Raw genomic sequence first — 15,245 nt, forward strand, 5'->3', positions numbered from 1 at the left:
AAGTGGAGTTGATTAACATCAGCCAATTGAGTTAAACTTACAGAGTTGTAGTGTACAGACTCTGTACACTCTATAGGAAAAGTTATTAATGTTTTACTTCACTTCAAACAAACAATTTATAACAAGTTTTTAAAAAGCTTCTTTTCTGGTACAATATGATATATTTAGTAATTCACAAGTTTCAAATTCCTCAAAAAATGTTAATTTTTATTTTAATTACACCGTTTTCCCAATTTAAAAAAAAACAAAGTGGAAACTGCATTTGATTTAATATTCAAGATGGTGCCCGACTGGTGTTTTTCTTTTTTGTAAATAAAGCCATTTTAACGTTGAATAAAAAACGATCAAATAGCCACAAGAAAGAATTATGGACTTTGATTTTGAGATAGATCCCAGGTTGGTGATTCAGAGTTTAAAAACGTGCTGAAATTGCACTCGTTGGTGTGTTTTGACTTCAATTTGTATCACCGTTTTGTTCAGGGGTTTAAAAGGAAAACCAGGCACGGTGACCCTTTCAAAAGACAAGCAGAACTTGATTGGGATATCTATCGGTGGCGGAGCTCCTCTGTGTCCTGTATTGTACGTCGTTCAAGTGTTTGACAACACTCCGGCGGCCAAAGACGGTACGTTACAAGCGGGAGATGAGATCGTTGGAGTGAATGGCAAATCTTTGCGTGGAAAGACGAAGGTCGACGTGGCTAAAGCTATACAGGCTGTCAAGGTTTGATCTTTTGATCGTTTGTTTAAAATAAATGAAGTTCACGTACTTGTGTTGTCTTCAGCATCAATCCAAGTGTATGACTTGCCAATATTTCTATAAACCAGAGATTTCTATAAACAGTGATCTAAAAAGGTCACCTTTTTAACCTTTATAACGGTTGAAGGCAATAAAAGTTGATGTAATTGTTTTCGTCACCCAGGCAGCATTACATGTGACACCAATGCGAAAGTTGGCCTGGTAAATACAATTATGAAGTGGCATTTTCAAACCTTAACCACTGTAACAACATATTCAAAACTGGTAATGCCAAAATTTACACAGCTAGTATCTAGTAGGTCTACCCATTCAATTCAGTTAGACCCATTCAGTCAGAACCATTGTTGCTGTTCTGGCCAGTCGGTGGCATTAGTTATTTTTTCCACCGTTATTCTAGTAAATAAATTTTATACATAATAAGACTTTTGAAACTGAGTAGGTGAGCTGTTTGTTCCCTATATTAGGCGGGTTTCTCATGAACACAAGATAGTCAAAGACAATGTGAAACCGGTGTATTAAATGGCATGATCCACTAAAATATGGACATGGAAAGCAGTTTATTTGCCATTTTTTGTTGTCTTTGACGTTTCTGGCTTACAGCCATTTGACTGTCTTTCTGATGAGATGTTGGCTGCAAATACTTCATAGAGAAGATCTACATATTTTAATACAACCTTCTAAATAAATGATGATGTTAAATGGAGAAAGACTAATTTAACATTAAGTTTGATTGGCTCTGCAAAACTAGGGAGCCAATCATACACTGCATAACATCAGACTTTCCGTGTTAGATGTTATATGAGAAAAATATAAAAAATATAATAAACTGGATATAGCAACTATAACCTATCAATTGTGCATTGGAAACATTAAAGAGCTTAGCTGAAGATTCATGCATACTTTTCCATTTTACAATACTTTTGCCTGCTATGGACAAATTTCACTCCAGTAAATTTTAGGGGAAATGTTAAGATTAAAATTATGACCGCGAGACAATATAAACGTTTTGTGTGTTTAAGCTCACACAATATGATATTTGAAGACATAATTCGGTTGTTTGACGGAAAGATGATGCGTGATGAATTGTTATATTTTAAAAAAGAACTTCATTTCCAGGCCAACTCATTGAATTAATTCAACCAAAAGAATTGATTTTAGAGTTTATTATTAAAAATGCATTCAATACCTTTTGATATCCTTGTTATAAAAAAATTTCAATTATTTTCTTTTTGAAATGCTCTACTTCCCCTCTTATATAATTTACAATTAAATCATAGTTAATCATCTCTATATTTGTGTCATGAGAAGTATTCTCAGCGAGTAAGTGAATCTCCCAAACTTACCAACATTGACTTGAAGAATATATGTATTTTTTCTCAAATGCGGAAAACATAATATTAAATAAGGAAACATACAATAGTCAATACGCTATTTCAAGATGTAATTTGCAAGTAATATAATTTATGTAAACAAATTTTTTCCATACTTTCTTTTTATCCACCTTGTCGCACTGAAATTATCTGTTTGTGAATCACACAAAAGAGCCCAATTTGATATGGTTCGATACTATCTGAAGTGGTCAATATAATTTAGCGACTCATCGTTAAATAAATTCTTCGCTTCATTCTTCACTAAACCTTGTGAGACAGATCGCAAAGTTTAAAACGGCGAATGTTTCCTTCATTCTGTTTTGAAGAGAAATGGCGAGAAGAAGTTCATTTGGAGGCTACGATGACCAAAGATTCGTAGAAAGAGTCGAAGAAAGGCTATTTTGTCCGATCTGTCACAAGGTTTTTAAAGACCCAGTGTTATGCCGAAACGAACATTACTTTTGTCGCTCATGTATTCAAAAGTGTTTTAACGAAATTTCTGAAACCTGTCCAACTTGCCAACACCAACTCACGGAAGAAACCTTGGCCACACCAACCTTGTTTTTTATGGAAACGTGGAGGCGTCTCAGGATTCGTTGCGATCACGCAAGCCGTGGTTGTCGAGAAGTGGTCGAGCTTGAATTTCTCGATCAGCATGTCAAAACCTGTGACTTTTCGCCAACACGTTGGGCAAACACGGGCTGTTCTAAAGTCATCAACCGAAACGAGCAAGAACGACATGAGAACGAACAACATAAAGCCGTGCAGAATTGACGTGTTTTCCCTCGTTTTCTCATATCCGCGGTCTACAGCAACATGCATATTTTGAAAGCGAGAACATTTCATCACTATATAGCAATGTTTCTTTAAGAACAGGATTTCTAAGTAACTAGAAATATTTTATTCATATCTTTCTTCTAGTTAATTTTGTGTGACACTGTTATAGCTTGATGTATAACTGGCTATAATTTGATATATACTAAATATTTCAGTCATTTAACAGTCATTCTATTTCTATATATATATGACAAAATTAGTCATTAAAAATCAATGAAAATTTTTATTAGCAATTACTATTGTAGGTTCTACAGCTTTTATTCAAGTGATAAAAATTGCTTTATATTTCTTGCGGTAAGCTTAATTACAGCCATAAATCAGCCTTTACGGAGAAATACGTTGACATTTATTGCGATATTCCGGGAATTGAAGTTCCGAGTAAGTTTAAAATCGCATTGACATTGTCTGCAATTTTGGTGTATAGTTGACATAAATCAAACGACCTGTTTTGACAGATAGAAAACGCGGATTTGAAACCTGGAATACCTCAAGGCTCGCAACCGATGCCATTTTTGCCCAATCGATAAAATTTTTATCATTTCAAATAGCTACGTTATTTCAGTAGATCGAATTCTAATTTTTTATTACTCTATTATTGTCATTAAATGGTGCTAGATATTCTGGAACTTCGATGGATTTAAAGTAGCTGTGTGTAGATGTTACAAATATATTCTGATCATTCATCATGTTTTTCTCAGTCCTATTTCCCGCCAATTTCCAGTCGTATTTTGCGCCAATTCGCAGTTATGATATCCCATCTCCTGTATATAATAATGGTTAAATCCTGGCGAATTATTTGCTATATTTATAATCAATGCTATATTTTACCGTACAGTACTATGTCCATATATAATATATTATGCCTTTGATATCAGAGTAGCATACAGATTTTGTAACTTCTTTAAAAAAATTTCTGAATGCTATAGGTGGAGTACTAGTATCTTTATTAACCCAAATGAAAATAACTTTCAGTCTTCTGTATTTAGAGATTCCTGTTTCTTATATCCTGAATCTTGGTCTTGACCTTGTCTTTCATTCCGCGTTTTAGAAATTCCGTTGGTAATCGATATTATATTTCATACAATCACTGCATGACAGTGCATGTCTGGGCAAAGTTTTAAAGCAAGCGATACATATCTTTGAGACTGTGTTTAATACCTGCCTTGCAATCAACAGCGTCCCAAACAAAGCACAACCTCCTTCAGTTTCCAGGAGAAATGGCGAGGAGAAGTTCATTTGGAGGCTACGATGAGGAAAGATTCGTAAATAAAGTCGACGATAGGTTACTTTGTCCGATCTGCTTCAAGGTGGTCAAAGACCCAGTGCGATGCCCGAACGAACACCATTTTTGTCGCTCGTGTATTCAAAAGTGTTTGAACGAAACCTCCGAAACCTGTCCAACATGCCAACACCATCTCACGGAAGAAACCTTGGCTAAACCAACGAGATTTTTTATGGAAACGTTGGAGCGTCTCAAGATTCGTTGCGATCACGCAAGCCGTGGTTGTCGAGAATTGGTCGAGCTTGAATTTCTCGATCGGCATGTCGAGAAATGTGGCTATTCACCAACACGTTGTACAAACACGGGCTGTTCTGAAGTCGTCAACCGAAACGAGCAAGAACAACATGAGAACGAACTTTGTTGTTTTCGTATCATTGTCTGTTACGAGTGCGGAGAAAATGTGATTTGGAAATCTAAACGTGTCCACCCTTGCTTTATCAGAAAGGAAACGGACGATTTGGTAAACAATTTGAAAGAATTTAGGCTGGCTCAAGACGAGTTTAATTGCAAGTTGTTGGCCGATGTTGCCCGTCAAAATGTTGTCATTGATGATCTACGCCGTAGAAACGAGGAAATGAAATCCATCGCAAAGGAAGCGACCGACTGGTTCACTGGCAGACGAAAGATTTACGTCTGCGGAGGGCGTCTTGATAGGTGTAACCTCAGATCCGTGGAGTCGTTCAGTTGGCCTGAGAACGCGTGGACATTGGAACCAGCAATGAACGTCCGACGATCAGCTCCTGCATCATTTGTTTACCAGGGACAAATCAATGTATCTGGCGGGTGTTTTGAAGGCGATGATACTGACGTCATCGAAAGACTGGACGTCGGAAAAGACAAAAAAAAATGGACCGAGTCTTTAGTCAAAATGCCAATTAAGTGCAGCGCGCACGGAATGGTTTCCCACAAAAATACAGCGATTTTAACCGGTGGATGTGTTGGGGAGAACATTGTTTCTGATGGGATCTACGAAATTGAACTAACTCCCCCATACACAACGAAATTATTGACCCAGTTACCAGAGAGAAGATGTTTACATGGTTGTCAGATTATTGACAACGAGGTCGTGGTTGTTGGTGGACAGACGTCGACTTATCACAAGGATGCAACAGCCACTGTGTATGCATACGATATTAACAATAATGAATGCAAAACCCTGCCGCCATTGCCATTTCCTATCGCTGCTATGGCTACTGTTAGTTATGAAGGTAATGTAGTTTTGATCGGAGGTGCTAATAAGCATGTCGATGCATTAAACACAGTGTTCATGTACGAAGTGAAAACTGGTAAATGTAAGGAGTTACCTCGTCTTAATCAGGAAAGAGCTGGATGTACAGCAGTTATTACTGGCAATATGATCATTGTTATGGGCGGGTGTTGTGAAACTAATAACTGTCTCAATTCAGTCGAGTGCTTAGATTTAAGTACCAATGAATGGAGAGAATTGTCACCAATGAAAAGGGGTCGATGTTATGCAGCAGCATCTCTTCATTCGTTGCACTAGAATATATCTTGTATTGAGCAATATATAAGAACAAAAACTTAGTAAGATTTCATGATTATTATTGTTACCTAACAAATTATGTAGCTAAGCTTTCATGTATTAATTTGTTTGATTCATATATAGGATATAATGTGCTGTATAGCTAACTAATAAAGTGAAGAAAATCGTAAACGAAGTGAATTTTAGACAACCAATGATAATTTCTGCAGCCATGGGATCAATGGTTCATAATTTTGTCAACAGGTTTCTCTGATTGTCGAGCCATCGATATTTGAACCTTTTTATGGCCTTTTTTGTTTTTTCTAAACATGACGTCCCTGTGAAACAAATACTTGTTAACTCTAGAGATTTTGCTTTTGCACAAAAAAGCTTGCCTTTCTACTTGAGCAAATAAGTTACGCACAATTGCTCTTTTAACTTTCCAAACAAAGGCCATATATTGCTAAAAAAATAATTCTCTGTATAATTTTCGGACAGCTTATTTTTAACCACCGAACGCATCTTAAGATGATATGCATAGCTACTGATGTTCCAAAGCTTATTCCATAAAGTGAATAAGTTCTTGTCTGAATGCTGCCATTTGTATGTATAATTCTAGGTTGGGAACCTACCCTACAGTGAAAATGTCCGTAAAGAATTCTTTAAAACAAAGTCGAATAATAATGATCTTGCATTCATACAAATTTTTTCTGTATTTCAGACTGATGTGACGATCAGTTATGTCAAACTTCACGCGGACCCGAAGTTGGGCAAGACATTGGACATAGGTATGAATAAATTAGAGATTTTAGCGACTGAAATCTTAGCGTGCATGTGATCAAAACATCCCTGCGAGTGACCAATGACAGGGCAGCTTGTAACCAATGACAGGACAGCTTGTATAGCATGTGATCAAAACATCACTGCTTGTAACCAATGAGAGGACAACTTGTATAGCATGTGATCAAAACATCGCTGCTAGTGACCAATGAAAAGACAGCTTGTTCACATGTTTTTTTTCCAGTTATGAAGAAGATGAAACATCGTGTGGTGGAACACATGAGCTCAGGAACAGCAGATGCGCTTGGTCTAAGCAGAGCTATCCTTTGCAATGGTAAAATATACCTTACGATATTAACCCACCACTTCAAATACAGTTGTGTATTCATTTCATATTCCCATTTCTTATTTTTCCTGTAAGATGGCTTGATAAAGAAGCTGGAGGAATTGCAGCAAAATTCGATGCTCTACAAAGGTATGTATCGTTGTAATTGAAGTGCTTAAGTGAAATGATAATTTCATATTCCAGACATAACATTCTTTGTTTACAGATCAGCGTTTACATGATTTAATGTTATCTTTTACATTCCCCAGGTCTGTTCGACCACACGAAACGCTATCTTCAAAGTTTCTACCAACTCGCGCAAACACATAAAGGTTGGACAGTCAGTTTTTTTTATATACGTATAGCTACTATCTTTTTTCTTGTTGTAATCAGAATGTTTGCATTTAATGTTATTTAGAATTGGGTAATATTTTCAGTTCTATTGGGGTACGAGAATTGCAACCAAACGCAAATGAAGCCTTTAGTATTTTCTCAACGGCACACAGGTAGATATAGAAATTACACTAATCATAAATGTCGTCAATTTTTCTATCAGTTTTTGCAAGTTTTGCATACACAACAGCATGTCGCTTTCACCATTTGTTCCTCGACATTACCGGTGTGAACAATATCAATTTTGCTTGTCTCATTTTCTTAAATGCAGCGCTAACATGATGTGGGACAGATGAAAAGCAACAGTTTTTAATATTTTTAGATCATTTGAAAAAATTGGAATGGATTTTCTTAAGAAAGTGAAACCGATGCTGAGTGACCTAAACACTTATCTCTCGAAGGTTATAAAAAAATCTTTAGTTTTGGCCTCCAATTCCACATCCTCCTCTCTTCTTGTAGAGTTTTTCATAGATGCTTCGGGCTGAATGAGTATAAACGAGAAGAGTCCTTATATTAGACTGACTTCAACGCTTACTTGTGTTTAAATAAGAACTTTTACGTGCTGTTGTTTTTTACAAAACATCTTGTTACGATATTCTTCCTTTCTGAGTAATTTTTCCTGATATTTTATCACCTAACCTCATGGTAAAAAAATATTTTGTTCTACAAAGGCAATTCCTGATACACAGTTGACCATAAAGAGATATGCTGATGCGAAGTTTGAATACCTCGTAAGGATCTTTTAATTGTAGTTGATATCTTATTCTCACATTTTTGACTGCCTTTTGGGCTCAAAACTTCAATATTTTTTTCTAGTCCTATTGCTTGAAAGTTAAGGAGCTCGACGATGAAGAATACGCGTATGCTGTGAGTATAAATTGTTTGAGTTTATATCAAATTGAACTTACACAACACATAAAGAAAGCTCCCCCAAGAAAAGTTATCAAAACTATACTCAATATACTAGGTATATCTCGCGCTCATAATTTAGCCAATCAGCACTCAGAAGGGTTGTCGAAATGGAAATCCATTTTGCAGTATTCAATCGATTATATCTTTCGTTCTTCTTTATCAAAGTAGTCGAAATTTTGTGATCATGTTTAGTTATAAGCACTTTTGCTCTGACATGAATTTCAAACTGAAATAAAGTATATTTCGAGAGATATGAAGTTCTTTCGACCGAGAAATGGACAAGTAGTCCTTTCCCGCCATTTCAGATCACCTGGAAATGATCATAAGTTCTTGATACATTTCTAACAGCAACTGAACGTATGGTAGTTTGTGGTTTATGTGAATTTTATCATTTCTCTTTATCAAGGCTTTGCACGAGGCTCTCTACCGTGTCGAGACCGGTAATTATGATTACAGGTAATGTTCACTCAAAATTTTAGTGTTCATGGTTTCTACGAAATCGGCCATGTTGGAATACACTTCGGAGTTCTGCTGTTAATTTAGACCATGAGAATTACGTATTTTCTTTATAATTTTACGGCAGACTTCGACCACCTTCGAAGTGAAAACCATCCATATGCATCTGATAACCAATTTTTAAGTCATCTAAAATCCAATTATTGTTGGTGGAATAATTTTTTAGAGTGGTGTTGCGATGTCGGCAGTTGGCGCGGGAGAAATTTGCCCGACTTCGCTCGGATGTGCTCGTCAAACTTGAATTACTCGATAATAAACACGGTAAGCATCGTCATATCTGAGGTTCCCTTTGGCCGGTTGTGATACCAGCAAGAATGATTTTCATTGGCTAAACTTTACAATACATTTCTGTTTCAACCAATAGCATAGCTTCGTTCTTTAGAAAGCATAGAAAAAAATTCTCCAATTGGACGAAAGCTTCCGAGAGCTGCGACATGTCTCCCTTGTAACCATAAAGTGTTTAAATTTTAGTTCAAGACATCGTATTTCAACTGCAACGGCTCGTTCAAGCCATGTCAAAATACCACCAGGAATGTTACAGTGAATTAAAGCAAGCTGACGTCTTTCCAATCGAGGTTGATCTCACGAAAGGTATTCTGGGTAGTGCTTTGCAGTGACGTCATTTACGGTGGCGGTCATGTAGCACTTCTTGGCGGATTGTCCGTCTTTTTTTGCATAGAAAAGGTGGATAATCCATCAAGATGTGCTGATACGTCCTGTTTGTCTCGAAGAATTACCTAGCTGGAACGATAGAACGGCGGGAAATAGGGGCGGCAAAAATTCCTTCGCTCTGTTTGCGTTGAAGTACTAAAAAAGAAAAAACATGGCTCTTTGGTAGCTTGTGCAAACATCGCGAAAGTAAACCAAAGTATTTGGTCGGTTGTATTAAATCTTTTATTAACTATAAAAAAATAATAATAATAATTTAGTATGCATGTACATTTAAACCATATCAAATAATACTGACTGTACTTAAACAAACCAGACTAACAAAATTAATGGAAATTAAGTTAAATCTTGCGTACATCAGAAGTGCCCGTAGTTTTTTAAATTAAATTTAATCGTTCACGGGAACTTTAGGCCGGCTTTCCACTGCACTCGGTTTGTCGAGTGGACCTAGCTGCTTCAGTCGAATTCTCGCGATTAAAATAATATCTGGGGAAAATGACGTACTCTCATCATCAGTTCCGCCGAGTGGAAATCCGCCTTTATGCCTGGTTCCTGTAAGTGTCGCGAACATGTCAAGGTGGCCGATGTGATAGAATATTTCTACGTGTGTGCAGTCAATAATGACAGGAATAGCTGTTAATAATAATACAGAAATAAAGATAGATTTGCAACCCGACGATTTCTTATCGGTGAAAATGACTTGTTCACGACAATTACAACAAAATGGAGACCAGGCTTTATAGACTGTGCTAACAGCGCCATGCGCTTATTCCCAGCAGATTTCTCGTGCGTTGATAGTAGCGAGTTTAAAATGCACCAAATCTACGACGCGGACGTGACAGGAAATCTGCTATTGGTGTTAGGAAACAAGTACTAATTTGTTTTACATACGGCTTTGACTTCGTTTATGAAAAGGTGTCTGTAATTTTCATTCCTGTTAGGAAACTGTGGATATTAAAGCGAGATAGAGAGTGAATCTTAAACTCGCTAGTATTTGTGAGGAATTCACTTTGCGAGTCTTTCTCGTGTGTGGATTGCTTTTATTTAGAGCATATCAACTACCTTCAATGCATGGTTTAGGGGCTGTTTACATGAGCCCGGTTACCCGAGATTCAACGAACCGTGAGATGATTTTGAGGCATTGAAATGAGCAGATAACATGATCCTGACAGTCGTATAATCGCCACAATAATAGCATGTGCTTGTTTGGTGTCATATATAGACTTATTTCAATACCTCAAAGTCCTCTCACGCTTCGTTGAACCTCGGGTAACCGGGCTCATGTAAACAGCCTTTAGCTCACAGGTCACCATTGTTTTCTTACGTAAAAGAAGAAATCAAAGGGCCGCCATGCAATGAAAATGTTTGGTTATTTATTTATTCAGTAAATTTCCAACGCATTAAAACAATAGATAATCAGCTGAGGTGCCTCGTTATCTTTTGCACATGAGAAGCAAGGCGTTTGAAACTGGTCAATTCAATTGTAAAAATACATACATAACTTGTAGTCGAGAAAAGATTACAAAAATAGTTCAGGAGTATTTGCTACTAAGTTTGCACCAAAGATATATATAATAGATGCAGTATATGTATTTGGGGAAATACCAAACTTTGGAAACCAGAGGAAGCGGTTAAATCTTGCCTAAACTATTTACCATTTGAAGTCGAAACTTGAAAATGACCAAACACTTGTGGTGAACGGAACGACGGTTTATCAGAACGAAGTCCACAGCATGTTGGTTCCCGTCGATGATCTCACGGTAAGCTGTACTTAAATCATTTTGTCGACTGAGAATAAAAAATAATCACGGGATGTTTTATTGTCTTTAAATTTAACGAGTTTTAACAACAATTGAATCGGTGGTATTTGCCCATAGGCATAACCGGGGTATTCTCGTGCTGAAATCTATACGTTTAAAGCTCAACTCGCATGAAATTTAAGCGTATAAAGCAGTAAAAATTGAGTTTTGTCTGATTGTTAGATAACTAACACAGGCGAAACTTCTAAAGCAACATAGAAAGTTTTTACAGAATCACATCATGTTTCGGGCTTGTGATATATTGTCTGAGAGAAATATTCCTTTCCGCCATCTTGGATTCATGCAGATATGCGTGTACAACACGTGGGGATCATGTGAACATTTTTTGTTAAACGCGTGGATTAAATTGATGTAAATCTTCCGCCTCAATAACTATGTTTGAATTTAAACTTGAAAGAAGTCCTATCCTATGAAGTGAACCAAATATTGAATCAATATCTTGAGAACTACCAACATTTCCGGCAAAAACATTTCAAATAATTTATTGCAGAAAAAACAAAATCTTTAACAAAACAGAATCCAACCTATATGCACCTATTCACTCGAAGATTATATAATTAGTATAATTTAAGTGATTTTAAACTTTTATGTGCGTGTATATTATACGTACGTACAAAAAACGCGACAATGGAAAGCAGCCCTAAAGCAGCAACCCTTCAACACCTACGTAGTTGATTTCCAGGAGGTTGTTTATTATATTTACAATATATAGACTTAAGAATATACATTAGTACAAAATCACACACGAACTAATAGTAATAACGTACACAGGAAGTGTTGTCAATTAGTGAAATATTCGCAGGACAAAGACTGTATTGCGTGAAATATGTATGAAAATTATCATGTATAGAAATATGTACTGAAGGGATTCACACATTTGCGGTGTGAGAGTCGAATCGACTGATATATACGTTGCTTTATATAGTAGGACGAACTGTTTTACTCCATTGGCATTCCACCATAATTATAACCTATACTTTTTTCATGTTATTCGTTTTGGATTTTCATTAACTTGGGAAAGGTTTATTTCTTTGTTTGGCCATTCAAAAGTTAAGAGATAAGAATTAAGCATGGCGACCTAACGACGACGGCTAAAATATACTAAAAAAAATAGTTGAAATATACCTCTGGTATGTTTACTTATCAATCCTATTAAATTAGAACAATGATAAAATTAGGGACATCGTTTAAAAGCTGGGGCAACTTTCAGTAGACCGAATTTGAATTTGCACGTGTTAGGGCTTTGAATGATACTGCATGGGAGCTTTGTATAGGGAATTTAAGTGAAACCTCGATAGAAAGCGATTTTCTAAGTAGAACTATAAGTGTGTACTTGAAACTTTGGCTTGGCGATAGCGCTACAAATGTTATTTCGTGACAATTCTATTGACATGTGATTACTACGCGTGGTTGCCTGTTTTAAACGTCCAACACGAACAAAAACACCTTCAAAGCCAAAGGTCTAGTTGGTGCACTTCGTGAAACTGAGTGACTTTTGCAAGGAGAGTGTTATTTTTATGATTCATACTGATTCTTTTCAAAAACTGATGAGAGATACTTGTCAATATAAAGTAATTCTGAAAACTTGTTTAATATATAAAGAGATGCATTTATGCATATTTTCTTCATTCACCTTCGTCGCCCTGAAATAATTTCAGTTGTGACCCACAAAAGATCGCAGTTGGATATCAATGCTATCTGAAGTGGTCAGATGACAGGACGTCAAATAGATCCAATTTTTTTTATAACAAGAGACCTTTGAGTCAAGGTAATTGCAAGTCTGTCTTGAATACAACGGCATCGAACACGACACTGCGCGAAAGATTTCTTCAATCAATTTCTTTCATACAAAATGGCGAATATTTCATTTGGAGGCTACGATGACCAAAGGTTCGTAAGCCAAGTCGAAAATAGGCTATTTTGTCCGATATGCGAAAAGGTTTTTAAAGACCCAGTGTTATGCCCAAACGAACATTACTTTTGTCGCTCGTGTATTCTGAGGTCTTTGCGGGAAACCTCCGAAACCTGTCCAAAATGTCGACAACATCTCACGGAAGACACCTTGGCCACACCGACAAGATTTTTTTTGGAAACGTTAGAGCGTCTCAGGATTCGTTGCGATCACGCAAGCCGTGGTTGTCGAGAAGTGGTCGATCTTGAATTTCTCGATCAGCATGTCAAAACCTGTGGCTTTTCGCCAACACGTTGTACAAACACGGGCTGTTCTGAAATCGTCGACCGAAACGAGCAAGAACGACATGAGAACGAACTTTGTCGCTTTCGTGGGATTATCTGTGACGAGTGCGGAGAGGAAGTCATATGGAAGTCGAGAGCTGTTCATATCTGCTTCATACGAAAGGAAATAGATGATTTAGTCAACGAAAAAAAGGGTCAAGACGAGTTGAATCGCAAGTTGATAGCCGATATTGCCCGTCAAAATGTTGTCATTGATGTTCTACGCCGTAGAAACCGAGAAGTTGAATTTATTGCAAAGGAAGCGACCGAGAGGTGCGACTTGTTTTCTGGCATGCGGAAAATTTACGTCTTCGGAGGGCGTGACGATAATCGTATACCAATTAATTCGGTAGAGTCGTTTAGTTGGCCTGAAAACGCCTGGGCATTGGAACCAGGAATGAACGTGCCGCGATCAACGGCTGCAGCATTTGTTTACCAGGGACAAATCTTCGTGACTGGTGGACGGATTGAATCTTCGGGGTGCGCCGACAGCATTGAGGAATTAAACTTCGGGGAAGACAGAAAGGAATGGGTCGAGTCTGACATCAAGATGCCAATCAAATGTAACGGTCATGGATTGGTTTGCCATGAAAATATCGCGATTCTCACCGGCGGTCATGCCGGGGATAACGTGTCTGATGAGATTTACAAAATAGAACTTACTCCCCCATACACGACCAGGCTATTGACCCAGTTGCCAGAGGAAAGATGTTTCCATGGTTGTCAGATTGTTGACAACGAAGTCGTGGTCGCTGGTGGACGGACATCGTCATGTCTCGCAGACACTAAAAACACTGTATATGCATACGATATTAACAATAATGGGTGCAAAACCCTGCCGCCACTGCCATTTCCTATCTCTGATATGGCTTGTGTTAGTTATAGAGGTAATATAATTTTGATTGGAGGTTATAACGAGAAAGGCGAAACATTGAACACCGTATTCATGTACGAAGTGAAAACAGGTAAAATTAAGATGTTACCTTGTCTTAATCATAAAAGATCTGCATGTACAGCAGTTATCACTGGTAATGTAATCATTGTTGTCGGCGGATATGTTCATGAAACTAAAACTAATCTAGATTCAGTCGAGTGCTTAGATTTAAGCACCAATGTATGGAAAGAATTATCTCCAATGTTAGAGCAGCGTGGTTGCACAACTGCAGTTCTGCACTAAACGTTTAATGCTGATGAACATGACGTATAGAAACTGATTAAATAATAGTATATCATTAGACAGGTTAATTAGGCATTCATATAGAATATAAGATTCATACTGATTGTGCTAATGTATCCCTCTATTAGTAACTATTCGTAAGGTAGATGTATTATTCAATAACTGTAATTATTTCTTGTGTATGACATTCGTTGTTGTCTGTTGTAGTTTTTTCCAAGACAGATAGTCCCGTCAAAAAAAAATTGAGAATAATGCCAAAAAACACATTCATTAATAATTTTAGCATTTAATCTAGCTATTTTAGAAAATGCTATTATTTCAAACAGAACGTCAGAACATAGTTTTCGGTGAAAAATCTTATGCCTTCTTTTCGCGATCTGATTAATGGCGGGAAAGGACTGGGGCTAGTTGTGAAACAAAAATCCATTTCTCTTCATTTCAGTTTTTAGTTCCTGGGGCTAGTTGTATGAAAGACTAGTTAACTGATGGTGGGGGTCTACCCGAAATTGGAGATTTCGAGCTGTTCTAGTTGGCCAGCTTATTGCTCGCCATCTATTACTGCTAACTGCATAAAACTAGATATCACCAGAAACAAGGATTTTAAATATAATTTTATTCCCATACCTTAATTATTTACATCTATAATATATTTTCAAAGATAAGTATTGGCTTCTCGAGAATAAGCTTAT

General features: G+C 37.0%; 3 protein-coding genes across 3 annotated transcripts; all 3 read left to right on the forward strand.

Moving 5' to 3' along the window:
• The first annotated feature begins 273 nt into the window (after positions 1–273).
• LOC114529123 (PRKCA-binding protein-like) lies at positions 274–10,868 on the forward strand. Its single transcript, XM_028550869.1, has 13 exons — positions 274–396; positions 481–721; positions 6,451–6,517; positions 6,754–6,843; positions 6,931–6,984; positions 7,104–7,166; positions 7,253–7,340; positions 7,550–7,628; positions 7,899–7,958; positions 8,044–8,094; positions 8,546–8,595; positions 8,822–8,916; positions 9,127–10,868. The coding sequence occupies exons 1-13, from the start codon at positions 368–370 to the stop codon at positions 9,270–9,272; spliced, it is 1,113 nt and encodes a 370-aa protein (XP_028406670.1). The 5' UTR covers positions 274–367; the 3' UTR covers positions 9,273–10,868.
• On the forward strand, positions 4,141–5,888 carry LOC114529121 (actin-binding protein IPP-like). Its single transcript, XM_028550868.1, has one exon. The coding sequence runs from the start codon at positions 4,182–4,184 to the stop codon at positions 5,748–5,750; it is 1,569 nt and encodes a 522-aa protein (XP_028406669.1). The 5' UTR covers positions 4,141–4,181; the 3' UTR covers positions 5,751–5,888.
• A 2,323-nt stretch (positions 10,869–13,191) lies between the features above and the next one.
• On the forward strand, positions 13,192–14,624 carry LOC114529149 (kelch-like ECH-associated protein 1). The gene has a single exon (XM_028550900.1). It carries the CDS (start codon positions 13,672–13,674, stop codon positions 14,554–14,556), a length of 885 nt encoding a protein of 294 aa, XP_028406701.1. The 5' UTR covers positions 13,192–13,671; the 3' UTR covers positions 14,557–14,624.
• The last annotated feature ends 621 nt before the right edge of the window (positions 14,625–15,245 follow it).

The sequence above is a fragment of the Dendronephthya gigantea genome, unplaced genomic scaffold (assembly GCF_004324835.1).
Source record: "Dendronephthya gigantea isolate DGI-Jeju-01 unplaced genomic scaffold, DenGig_1.0 000053F, whole genome shotgun sequence".
Classification (NCBI taxonomy): Eukaryota; Metazoa; Cnidaria; class Anthozoa; order Malacalcyonacea; family Nephtheidae; genus Dendronephthya; species Dendronephthya gigantea.